The sequence below is a fragment of the Morone saxatilis genome, unplaced genomic scaffold, assembly GCF_004916995.1.
Source record: "Morone saxatilis isolate NCDOM2014 unplaced genomic scaffold, NCSU_SB_2.0 Contig20, whole genome shotgun sequence".
NCBI classification, from domain to species: Eukaryota; Metazoa; Chordata; class Actinopteri; family Moronidae; genus Morone; species Morone saxatilis.
In genome coordinates, this window is record NW_023339763.1 from 15667106 (window position 1) to 15680773 (window position 13668).

The following is a 13668-nucleotide window of genomic DNA, read 5'->3' on the forward strand; positions in this document are numbered from 1 at the left end:
AATAGGTGTTGCAGAGAGATTCTGTGTAGTCTGAAAGGGATGAGAAGGATCAGTACAAACCCCCAAATAAAACCTATGCTGGAAAAAAATCCACCATGCACAAGTCATAAATGCACACTAGGTTGCAGAAAAACAAGTCGTGGCTTCTGACACCTCACCAGACTGCTCCATAGGGCTGTGACTCCCAACACATTCAAACATAAAGTATAATAGAGTTTAAACATGTAGTACAATTACAGCATGCACCAGAAATGGTTGTCCTAATTAGACAATGTAACGCATGTCAGAACAATCATGATTATGGTGGTGATCAAGCTGCACTTCACTGACTTTTCCACCAGGGGTCAACTGTTTCATATCTTAAAATCTGGGATGTGTTGATGCCCTGTGTGTGTTTCCATTTAATAACCATTGGAAGATGCTTCACTGCACATATTGTTTCAACAGATATGCACCTCATGCACCCTATCTAATGAAAATGCTGAAAATTAAAGACTTTTCAGTAACATGTAAAATAATAAAACATCTGAAAAACTATGTTGAGGCCCTTCAGTCCTTCCAGTAGTTCACACTTCATATTTTTACGTGTGTGCACCAAAAAGTCACCTGTAATCTACAGGAGGAAAGCATGCAGATATTTTGGTCTGCGTTGGCTGCTTTCTACTGGCACAAGCAGCATGACGCACCGAGTTTGAACCGAGCCCAGGACAGGCTGAACCAATTACTTGGGCCTTGACAACGTGTCCAACACCAACAGCCAGGCTAAAAATTCCAGCCTGAGAGGAAAAAAACCTGAATGTCCATTGGCTGTGATGACTATAATTTCCTGTCAGAGGCTCTAAATTTACCAGCGATGCTCTTCTCAGCTGTTCATATTTAAGCTTTTCTTAGTTTACATCTGCCTTTTCTGTGGCCGCGCAGTGTTTAGCAAAAATTGGTGCCTTGAGAGAAAGTATGCCTGTGAAATGTCACTTGTGTTTCTCTCATAGTGCAAACAAACGTTGGCTACCTCAGTCTAATCCTTCATGAGTTTGAAGTGATCTCATCCTGAAGACACTTTTTTTTACCCCATGTTTTCTGAATTACAGCTTCAGGAATGATGAACAAAAAAACATGACCTGCAGCTAGTGCAGGGATACAGAGGGGAAACATTCTTTCAGGTATGCACTGGGTATGGTGTGTACATGTGAGGAAATCTAAAGATCTAGAAAACAAATCTGACTCACAGAGGAACGTAGATATACAGAGATATACAGATGGCAAAAGGGAATGATAAGTGGGGAGAGAAAAAAGGCTGGATAGAGGGGTGGGCCCAGCAGAAAGATGTATTTGGATGCACCGAATGTTTCACTTTGAAACTTTCCCAACAGCAGCAAACGACAGACAGCATTTTTCCACCCTGGAGAAGAGAACTGGAAGACTTTTCTCATGAGGAGTTGGGAAGATGTTTTTAATCTTTGGACGAAATCATTCCACAGACAAGAAGATGTTCCTAGCCAGCTCTGGTAATGAAAAACAAAAATATTTGCTTGATGATGTGTGTGTGTGTGTATGTGTGTTTCAATGAGAGAGTAAGTGGTAGACAGAAGGGGATAATGGAGCTATTGTGGCAGTTTACACTTATGCCTTTCAGCCTGGCCCTGTTATTTCTCACTGGAACTGTGTGTGAGAGAGTTTACATACTTTGGTTATCATTTGTGTAATCATTTATTATCATCTTTGTGCCCATTTATAACTTAAATATTACAGAGCAGGTGGAAGGTTTCAAAGAGAGAGAGAGATTAGGAGCCAAAGCCAGCCGTCTCTGTGAATGGACACTTTTATGTGTGTGTGAGATCTGGCTGCCTTTGGGGCTCATGTGGCTATTAATGCACTTTGGTGGAATTACAGGCTGATGAAGTATTTCCCCAAAAGGAGCGTGAGGTGCACATGTGCCTGAGTGAGTATGTTTAACTTTGAAATAGACCTTCTGATGTGATGCTCTTCTGTGTGGCAGGGGGAAAACAGGTCAAATACATTTCATGATTACATAACTTGTTTGCATGTCGATGTGTATTCACTCTTCTTATGGAACATAGTGATGCGAGACAAGAGGACAGATGTTTCAAAGGAAATGGCACATCTGTTTGGTGAGAGACTCAAAGGAAAGGTTCTTGGCATATCAGCAGCTTCCTGTGTTTTTTTTTTATTTGTTCTGGTTCGTCTGGGGTCGTGCCTTATTGTAGTAGCATTTGGCTGATCACTTGATGTGAGCTGGTACTTTCTGGACTGTATGATAATTGTTGCAGTATGGAGCATGTGGGTGTTACATCAAGCAGAGCAACTCAGAAGATTCAACTGTTAGTTTGTTTTCCTTATAACAGAATAGGTTGTTTTTAACAATACTGCAAAAATGAGACATTGTGTTACTACCATAATGTCCTTCAACTATCTGGGTCTTTGTTGTACATGATGATGATCTGTGATCTGTGAATAAGTCTTTTACCACTTCTCCCTCAGGTTGAGAATTTAAGGTCAAAGTTAGGGCAGAGGTCATGTTTTGGCCTGTCACACTTAGCGGAAGAAGCAGGATTTTGTGCACAGCCTGAGAGGAAGTGCTGACTTGGTTCAGTACCTGAATCCATACAAGAAGGTAAAAGCTGTTTCTCATTAGACTCCCACACACTTTTCAGCTGCATGAATGTAAGCTGCTTCTACCTCTCTGACTGTAGCCCGCTCAGGCTTATTGTTCCTGACTGCACTTTAACATCCTGCAGAGATCTGCAGACATCTGCTCCAACAAGTCAGTTAGGTTAGACAGTATAGAACAGTGTGTATCTACAGAGCACACAAACCTCAAACCAGACACGCAATTCAAGAGAAGTCCTCACACCAGCTGGTAAATCTTCCAGAAAAATAGTGAACTTTTGTCGTCCTCCCAAAGCGCTCTTAACCTGTTACACTACAGTCAGTTCAGGTTGACAACCAAGACTGCAGGGAAAATAAAGTTGCATTAAGTCATAGCATTGGCTAGCAATCAACATTAGAAGGCAAACAGATATTGATCATCAATCCATCAGTTCAACCGTCCAGACCGATATGATATAACTCCAAGACAAAATAAAAACCTACTTTTTAAAGCCATGATTAAAACATTGTATCGCACCTTTAACAACATCTTTTCAAAACCCTGTGTTAATAATATTACAACTCACAATCTTAATTATAATACTACTTGACTGGCAAAAAGCAACATCCTTATTTTTTACTTTAAAGCCGGTTTAATGCATGTGCTCCAATTAATAAGATTCAAAATGAGTTAAATTATAAACTCTTGTTAATATTGACGTGGACGCTCACGGTCATATAACATTCTGATAGTTAATAAGGATTCACTTTCCTCTGCTGTATTACGTTGCTTGCTGTAGCTGGGGTGAACAATCTACACTCAAAATCACTATTTAAAGGACAATCAGCAACTTTTCATCCCCTCAGCTGTAACCTCCACATCATCACTGAGAGGGCGTCTGACTCAGAGCATCAACCCTCTCTGCAGACTTTGCTTCAAGTCCATCTGGTTACTTAGCTGCCTCTGTTTGTTTGTTTTTATTTCCCTTAGTGACTCATCATCTGCTTCATTTCCTCCATCTCCTCTCTGGCCCCCGACCATGGGAAAAGCCTTGTGAGATCAATAGTGGAGTCTTTCTCCCACTCTCTTCCACTGTCTCTCTGTATCTCTGTCTGTGGGCCAAATAGTTCCTGTGGGACTGAGGGTGAAAAGAAATGGCTCACATGTGTCTGCTCACTTCCTGTGGAGCATAGTATGTCTCTACCACATCATTATTGATGTATAAAGCACAGTGGACACATTATAATCCACAGTGCTTAGTCATAATTATCATGAATTGATTTTTCCAGAGTGCAAGTACCCACTCTACAATTTGTTGCATCAGTGGGAGCAGAAAGCAGAAATTTCCATCTCTTACTCCTACACCACTTTTTATTTCCTCCCAGGATCAGACACCTGCTTTATCAATAGACAATGCTGAGGAGACTCACAGCACTGCAGGGTTTGGTTTTCAGCCTCCTCTGATCATCTGGTGCGGCTCATCTGATCTTTCAATCAATGGAAATCCTGTAGGAGTGAATACATCTCAGGGACTCTCTGAGGAGGATCTGAACTTTGACCCAACGCCTCTCTTAACATTGAGTGTTTTGAAATGGAAGTCCTTCACTCATAACGTTTATTTGCCAAAAGGAGACAGGAAGTCAGTAAAACAGACCACTTTAAGTCACAAGTAAAAGCACATTTTGCAGGGCAGTGCCAATGCCGGGGTCCCCCTCTGCTGCGTGTCGGGGAGGTAACTCTGCACCGGGATGGGGAGGAGAAGGGGTTGGGAGGAGGGAAATAGCGGAGGAACTCAGAGAGTGAATGAAAAAAGCAAGGAGCAAGACATAAACAACAATGTGGACACTGCTCTATGGATTAATAAACTTAAGACAAACTCATGGATGTAGCTGTTGTTTGGACTCTGCAAGAGTAAAGAAATGGTAGGACCTGCATGTCTGTCAGTGAAGTAAGGAAACTGTTGACTTTGTGTGCCAGCACTCTTGTTGTCTTGTTTTCTGCTTGTTTTTATGCCGTCTTTTATAGCATATCACTCCCTTTTATTTAATTTATCATTTTAAATCTAACATTTCTGTCTATCTCAGTTTTGTCAGTGTTCACTCTCAGCAGATTTCTCTTTCTCTTTCTCTTTAAAAGTAGCAGCCCAGACTGTGTGGCTGGTGGTGTCTATTTTCAGAAGTTCATGGCAACTCTGAAGGGCATAACTGCCCCCATAATGACAGGTTAGAGTGGAAGGCCTTGCATTTGCAAGCTTTAAAACTATTCTCTGGCTTGGGTGTGTACGTTAAATCACTGAGGCTTGTGGGAGCAGGACCATGTGTGCGCACATATGTGTATATGTGTGTGTGTGTGTGTGTGAGCCAGCCAGAGACACATTACCCTGCCCACTCTCCTGTCCTGTGTCTGAGTGCGTGGCTCAAAGAGGGCCAGTGTTGACAGCCAGTGGGCTGACAGCAGAGGCGTGTGGGGTCCAGTGTCAGTGCTGAACAGAGGGGACGGTTTGTTCTCCGTGTCACTGGGTCCTCTGAGACGCACACATAGACGGGATTGTCAGATATGCGTGGTTTCACCCGGCGGCTTTCGTCTGGAGTGACATCAGACGCAGATAGAACGCCCTGTTGTGCCAGCTGAGGCTAAACTTGGAGCACAAGCAGCTGCGGATGGTTTTTGGCTACTTTTGCAAGAATTTTAAATGATCAGTGATGTCAGCATGGAGCGACAAAGAGCTCAAGCGTTTCTTTTTGATGCAACTGTCATGTGTTGGGCTGATGTGGTCATGTCCTGACACACAGACTGGGAAATTAAAGGGGAAAACCAGACTTAGTGAAAAACACAGGTGAAGAGGTGTTATTGAATGGTTTGATGATCACAACAATGATGTGAATCATAGTCACCATATCTCAGATTTTAGACTGAGAGACAGACAGCACTCTCCAGCACCATAAAAACTCAGAACTTTCTTTTGGAAAGTTTGTGTTTGTTCCTCCAGTAGAGTTTAAGTGATTAAACCATTGAAGCTATTTGTCACATATGGGAATTGCCATACATCTCAGTAGTCAAACATGACATCCAGTAGCCTAATTTAAGTTTGATCCAATGGTAGACAAAGCAAACGCTAGATAATAGGTAGTTATGTCTATTTCAGTTTTACTTGGAATGCTGAGCTGATACTAACTTGTTGCCAGGACAAGAAACCCATGTGGGTGATAGTGAAAGATGTGGATTTTAGCTCTTAGCAGAAAAAAATACGGTGAGTCATCCGGGCTGCTTATGTGTCTGTGTGTGATTGTTTGAGGTCAGTCTGGTCCTGGTTGTTGTTTCCCTCTCGTCTGATGTGAGCTCTGATGAGTCGACAGCTGGATCTAATCTGCTGCAAACACAGAGTGTGTGTGTGCGTGTGTGTTTGTGTTTGTAAGATCTGTATATGAGTCACAGTGACTCATGATGGTCTGAGGAAGCAGTGGTCTGACCCATGATGTCCAAGGCACCTGCAGAGCTCATTCACACCTTCTGGTGCATCTCAAAAGTACATTTGTGATAGCAAATGCTTGTTGTCAAATGTGTAAAATCCGTAATCATTCTTAGATTGAGGCACAAATCAATGCCATCCTTCTTGATGGATCATTTTGTCTTGCTAGTTCTAGAGAGACAATTACCCAGTATAATGGATTGGTCACATGGGCTTATAAGTGGGGCATGAGGTTTCTAAGGAAAGCACTGTTCCCATTGTAGTACGACTGTAGTAGCAGCATTCCCAACGCTCCCATTCATGCCCTGCTCTCTCTCTCTCTCTCTCTTTCTCTCTCTCTTTCTGTATATGTGTGCTTGCTTCAGGATCTTCATGTGTCAGATAATTCTGACAGTCCAGCCGACATGGAGCGCATGAGCAGGAATAAAATGGAACAGGGGCGACAGACGCACCAGGTCTTACAGGTGAGTCATTTATTACTTCAGAGCCATGGACCATTTAGAGCTGGTAGATCCAGGATGTTAAATTATCTGAAACTAACTTTATTACTATCACCATCTGCTGTGAGTCAGAGTGTTACTCAATCTAACTGAGACATGAATGATGTTTTGTAAGAAGTTAAGATTGTTTATATGCTTTGTCTCTCTGATATGGATGGTAATTGTTGTATCCCTTTTGACAAGCAAGTCTGACTTTGAATCAGATGCTGAATTAATCATTAAAATTGTACCATTCTCCCAGCTGCAGACATTTTCAGGATGACAAAATGTAACTGATGTAGCTGGTGAATCTATTCACTAATTCAGGTTTAATATTGTAGAACCTCATGTACTGCTATAGTAAACTGTTCTAGTCTTAATATTTTCAGAACTAGTCCCCCAACACAGTATGATCAGATTCATATATTGTATCTTAATATTTTCCTTATTTGTGTATGTTATTCAAGCATAAATTTGAATGAACAACTTCTTATTTGATTAATTTAATATTTATGTTTAGCTGTCCTTACATGTAGTTTTCACTTTTAAGATTCAGAACAAAAATAATGCCCACAGAATCTCAGCTGTGTAACTTAATTGTCTTTGTGACTTAGTTGTCTCAGGATCATGTCATTATGTTTTCCAATTGATTTTGTTTTCACAGAGCACTCCTTTAGACTTGATTGAGACAGGCAAGTCCCTGAAAGTCCAGGCAGAGCGCCCCCACCTGGTTAGTTTGGGAAGTGGACGCTTGAGCACAGCAATCACCTTGCTACCACTGCAGGAAGGTGAAGACCTGAGTGTATGCATGTGGTTTTGAGTGTATGTTTGTGTTGGTGGGAGGGTGGGTATTAAACTGTGTTTGATTAATTAAAATAATAATTAATAACATGCATTGTTCTGATCACTAACTGCTGAATTAAAATGAGTTATGCATGTTATAGATATTTTTGTGTCTTTGTTAAATGGGACATTTGACACAGCATTACCAGCTTTTATATGCAGCCCTGCTCCATTACTTTTGTAAGGTGACTATAACTGTAAGAAGAGCTAATAAGACCATAAAACTAGAACTTTTCTACCCTACATTGTAAAGTACAGCTGTATAAGCCCAGCCATCTCTGTTCTGATAGGATCTGTATGTTATTGTTAGCTAGTTCAGACACCATAAGCACAATATTCAAAATAAGTGAGTTGTTCTTTAATAAGTAAGCGGCACAACTTGTCTTGAGTGATGAATTGACAAAAACTGATGACACATTACTCTTTAACCCTGTTATTGTTACTCATACTGTGTCACAGATGCAATAACACCCTTGTCTGTGATTTTCCTGCACCATTTGTGTTTCACTGAGCCTAAAATCCACAGAGGACGAGAGGGTGTGACAGTAGCACCCCAGAGCCCTCTGGGATTGTCTTTGTACTCTACCTAGTCTGTGCTATCACATAAGAATAAATAGTGTGTGTTGGGTTAACTCTCTTGCACCCCGACAGTAATATAAATGTAACTGATAATCAAATTACAACAAATTAAATAGTAGTAATCTCTTGAGACTGACACCTGACCTGTCGCTCAACATTCAATCACGTGGTGATTAGTGACTCCAACCATGGGGCCTTGACCTCTGGCTTCAAACCACAGCCTAAGAATACTTCACAAGTATTCAAAGTTCCACGTGGATGTCCTGTAACTGACGCTGAGAAAATGTTTCTCTTGTTGCAGGGAGAACCACACTGGGCAGTGAGGGGACAGACATCCCTCTGCAGGGCCACGGCATCGCAGCTCAGCACTGCTACATCGAAAACCAAACAGGCAACATCACCTTGTACCCATGTGGAAACCAGTGCTCTGTCGATGGCCTTCCCATCACCAAACCCTATCGCCTGACACAAGGTAGCACTTCCATAAGCTAACATGACTGCAGTAATATGACTGTTAGTGTTTTGGGTTTTTTTCATGAAAAACAGTACACCTGCTTAGCATCAGCTCAGCATGTTAGCATGCAGATTAGCATTTAGCTCACAGTATTGATGTGCACTGATGAGACACATGTATGGCTTTAGGATCATAGTGTTGTTGAATGCACCCTTATCTGTGAAATCATATTGATATACATTCAGATGACTTATTGAAATTGTAATGCATTGTAGTATTACTTATATAAACTGCAGTATTCAATACCTTTGAGGCAAAGTGTCACAATGTCTAGCTTCACAAAAACAAAACAGTCAAAACAGCCCCATGTCCTTCCGGTAGCATGCGTACACATGCCATAAAAAAGGCATAACAGTCCCGCCCCCCTCAGTCCCCTCTCCATGCGATCCAAGCCAGCAGCTACACCAGAATGTCATTTGAAGCCGGGTGACCAGCCGGTGTGTGTGCAGGCAGCAGCTGCTGATCAAGAATACTTCAGGCTTTGCTTCATTCAAAGGACATGTAATGAAATCCTGAATAATACAACTTGGGAATGAAGCTTTATTTATATCATAAGGAACAATGTTGCAGCCATATGGACTTCTGGCTTCACTCAGTGGGATGAAATAAATATTAAACTCCCTGTGGAACGTCTATAACTGGAAACTAAACTTCACCGTGTGACTCTCAGGAAACTTGAAATCCACTGGAAATGCAGGGAAAGGAAAAGGAGTTGATTTCACTTACTGGTTAATTACACGTGAGTTAAACTAGACAGTTTATATATGTCACTTAAACAGTCAATGCACTCTCTGTAATTGACCAAGTTCTCTAACTGACTGCAGGACAAATGACTAACAACATATGTTGAGCTCTTTGCCATGGTGTGTGTCACACTTTAGGAGTCAGTTTCTTCTCTCCTGCTGGACTACCTCTTCCTATTACTCTTTGATGTCCTTATTTTACTACATGTCCAGCTGAAATGTGGTTTACATTCAAATCTCACAGAAAAACAATTTCTATACAGTCACACCTCCTGTTGTATTGCTTATTTAATACTGTTTGCAGGCCAGCATCATGAAATGATTTGCATACACACGACAAATGTACTGTTGCATGTAAAAACTACCATGTAAATACAGCCATTATAGACATATCGAGTTAGTTAAGCCAGTGAAAGGGTGATTTTGTGTCTAAATTGCCGATAGTTAATAATGAACAACATCCGAAATGGTTACTATCAATCAGTCATTAATGGTGTCGTTAATACTTTGCTTCTCTCAGTACGTTAACTAACACATCACTGACAGCTTTCAACCCACACGGTCTTCTCCCCTGGCAGGGTGCATGCTGTGTTTTGGCCAGTCTGCCTTTTTCCGCTTCAACCACCCAGAGGAGGCCCTACGGATGAAGAGCATGCTGCCTGGTGGACTAAGCACCACAAGAACTCATCCAACTGGTAAAGACCCAGCTTTGATGATTATATGGCTCTGAAAAACACACAATTTGTGTTCATACTCATGCAGTAATGATAACATATCTGGGACACAGAAATCAAAGTAAAAAAGAGTTTCTCAGATATGACACCAAGTTTGCAAGCTCTTGGTTTTGGTCTTGAAGTTTGACTGAAATATTGGTCACTCCTTGACTGGATGCAGAAATAGCTCGTTCAGAACTAATTATCTGTGGCCTACATTGTGATCTAGTTCATATAAATCTGTGGTTTTCACTCAAGGTGTGACCCCATTGTGACACAGGATTGTTGTAATCGTTCTTTTTACAGTTACATTCAAATGTTATATCATTCTGGCCCATTGCTTGCTGTGACTTGTGCTGTCGGTGATATTTAGAATCCATTATCCTCTGACCTTATTGGTTTGGCTGTCAGTGCCTGAACAGTACAGTAAGAGCCACCACACCCTGCCCAGTGTGCATGGCCCACTCTTTCCTGACCAGGCCCTGATTTCATCAGCTCTGAATGAGGTACACGGCTGCAGCTTTTATATTTAGCAGCTCCAGATCCCTGTAGGATTACAACACAACTGAAGAGCACAACATCCCTCATACAGGAGAACATGGGCCCCAAGACATTTATCACTATTTAAAGTGAGCCACAGAGACTCTGTCTGTGAACGTGTGTGCAACAACATATTCAGGCATATGTATTTTCCCTTTTATGGGCTACCCTCCTTTGTCCTACAGCAGCAGGACAAAGATGACACAGGACAGATATTTCCCACTGTGTTTGTTTATGTGTGTTTTTGCAACTGTCTTGTCAAAGTGTCCTCCTCCTTTAGTCAACAGGAATGCTCATGAACAAGTGTCTCTGTTGCCCTTTACAGACTCCCACAGTGTCCTGAACGGGAACCATCAGTCTTTTTCAAGCAACGGCGACTCCAAAATCAACAACATAGCAAAGACCTTCCAAGACTCCTTGGTGCTGAAGAGCTCTTCATCGTCAGGATCAGCTAAACAGCCCATTCATCAGCCCTCTCCACCAAACATGCTCAATGGGAGAAATGGCTCCATGACAGAGGACTCCATTTATGAAAACAGCAGCAACTTTCTGGGCCAGAACCTTGGCAACAAAACCCCTCCAGTACCTGCCCGGTCTGCTCATACCAACCACACTCCTGTCCCCCATCCACGGACCTCGCTCTCTGTGGCGCCAAGCGGTACTAGTCGTGGTCAGAGGGCCCAGGAGAGTCCAAAACTTCTTAGGAACGCAAGAGCAGAGGCCACACCAAGCCCCGCACCGACTGGCAGGGTATCAGGAAAGGGCACAGAAAACTCTAGCCTAAGTCACAAACCATCCCCCGTCAAATTTTCCCAAACAGCTCCATCTAGCCCACGGGTAAGAGGTTCTTCCCTACAGAAGAGATCCCCCAGTCCTATGCGAGATCAGCACCTGTCTAATGTAGATGTGCCTCAAAGGGTCAGGACTCCAGAGCCAACTGGGTCCACCAGCCTGAGAGATCTTCCCCCTCTCAGCCCTTACATGTCCCACAGGGGGACTCCAGGATTGCAGGGCTCAGCTTCCTCCCTTGCCTCACAGGGCTTCACTGCTAAACCCGTCCCAGAGAGCCCCAAGGGCCCCCGCAAACTCATAGCTCCTTCAAAAGCAGAAGCCATGAGGGCAATGTATGCCCAGACTCCATCCTCACTCTCTGAGAAGGAGTCCGGAGGCAGGCAGCTAAGGTCTGGTCCGGGAAATGCCCTCATGTCAGGCCTGGCTTCTCTGTCTGGTTCGTCTCCTCTTGCTAGCCCTCGTAGCCAAAAAAAGACCCCTTGCATGACCATGACAGGGTCTTCCAGCAAGGAACAGAGTCTTATGAAACCATATACCCGGGAACGGAAAAACAGCATCTCTGAGATAAGTGACAATGAGGATGAGCTGCTGGAATACCACCGCTGGCAGAGAGAGGAGAGGTTGCGTGAGCAGGAAATGGAGAAACGGGTAAGTGACAGCACTTTAGATATGACTTCACAGTAGTTCAAATAGGTTCAAATGAATGCTGATGTGAACTTCACTCAGGAAGTCATTTAGAAAACATTTGCTGCTCTGGTTTGTCCTCTATGGCTGTTTGTTTATTCAATATCCTGTGTACGGGTGGAATTTGTATATACTTTAAATCTGCAATAATCCATTTTTGGCCATATATGAGAAAAACATCAAAACAAGCTGACAGGTGCAAAGCCACAGCTGTATCCGGGGATACAAAACATCTTTTAAAACATTTTTATTAAACATCAAAAGCTCACTAAATGATTTGAACATCTTGTTTGTTCAATCCATAAAAAGTTTTTTCTTCATGCTAAGCTAAGCTAAGCTAATCGTCTCCTCTTGCATCATATTTTAAGTTTAAATCTTTTAATACAGATTAAGCAAGCAAGAAACAATATTAAATTGGTGAGCTTTACAGATGCTGGTAGGCATCCTGGCTGTTGCTGGTGGTATCAAGTTATCTGCAAGAAAACAAAGTATTTTCCAAAATGTAGAACTATTCCTTCAGTATGGAAACATGTTGATTATTCCATATTGAAGAGTTTCTTTAAGTTAAAGTTATTGATGTAGTTAGCTGATTGCTGGTCAGGAACACAATGTGAAAAAGTATTTTTGGTTTCATCACACTGCATTAAAAACAGCACAGGACAATTGATGAGGACAAACTCTACAGGGTGAACAAAAAAAGAAAGATGGACGTGAATACAGTTACGTGGAGAAGGCGCTGAGACTGCTGGCAGACACCGTGTCTGCATTCAGATATCTTGTCTAAATCTCCTGGCATACAGCCACAAGCTCATCTGCCCAGAGTATTACTGGCATCGTCAGCCCATGTGGCCCAAGAAACTTGGGGTGAACATTCTTCCACAAGTCTTAAGGTCCAGAGCGGCGAAGGGTGTGGCTGGTTATTGCCCAACACTATATTTATCAAAAGGACGAGTAGCTTTTACTTTCAAAGCGGCCCTTGCTTTACTGAAGGCTCTTTCTTATTCATATCCACACTAGATCACAGGCTGCATACTTGTTATCCATCCTCAGTCCACACCCACCAGCCCCCCACCATTCTTCAGCCCCCACCCCAGCTTGCCTCTGACAGCTGAGGGGACCATCAGAGGAGGAGGGGGGTAATTCCAGGCCCTCCATGTGCACAAACTATTTCAGGACCCAAAAGGTTTCTGGTAACAAATAAGATAGTTACTGGCAACCTGCGTATGAGTTGGACAGATAGTAGTTTGACGGCTTTGATACAGTATGTGCATGTTTGTGTCGTAGTCACTCTACCCTTGTGTTGAGTCATCCAGTCTGTGTGAACAATGCAAGCCATTGCCTCTGCAAATACATAAACAGATAGATAACAGATATTTCTAGGCCCATGGATGTGTTTACTAATGTTTTTGGATGTGATCCGTATTTGTAATTTCCCCCCTAAGCCTGGTTATTGTAGTCCACACAAACAAACAGTTATCTAGCTTTAAGCAGACAATTAGAGATTTGTTCTGTATTGGCTGACGTTTACAGTGATTTCTGGCTATGTTGTGCTATATAAAACATGTGCATACACATAGGACATAGGAATGAACGTAACCTAATCACTGTGAGAAAAATTTACATAAATGACACATTAAACAGTCAGTGACCACATTAACATCCCAGGGAACAAATCATGTAGACGTGGATGGACTTTCAAGACTA

At 42.4% G+C, this 13668-nt stretch overlaps 1 protein-coding gene across 10 annotated transcripts in view; it reads left to right on the forward strand.

The window, feature by feature from the left end:
• The first annotated feature begins 1318 nt into the window (after nucleotides 1-1318).
• Nucleotides 1319-13668, forward strand: part of phldb1a (pleckstrin homology-like domain, family B, member 1a) — a 28981-nt gene continuing 16631 nt past the window's right edge. For 4 of the 10 annotated variants that reach the window (XM_035666204.1, XM_035666209.1, XM_035666210.1 and 1 more), the window contains exons 1-6: nucleotides 4378-4556; nucleotides 6443-6541; nucleotides 7221-7344; nucleotides 8280-8450; nucleotides 9814-9930; nucleotides 10814-11928. In XM_035666204.1, the coding sequence (XP_035522097.1) occupies nucleotides 4542-4556; nucleotides 6443-6541; nucleotides 7221-7344; nucleotides 8280-8450; nucleotides 9814-9930; nucleotides 10814-11928 (1641 nt within the window). In that variant the 5' untranslated portion in view covers nucleotides 4378-4541. Of the gene's footprint in view, nucleotides 1506-4372; nucleotides 4557-6442; nucleotides 6542-7220; nucleotides 7345-8279; nucleotides 8451-9813; nucleotides 9931-10813; nucleotides 11929-13668 lie in introns of those variants that run through there. The other 6 variants (XM_035666207.1, XM_035666201.1, XM_035666206.1 and 3 more) reach the window with 4 other exon arrangements.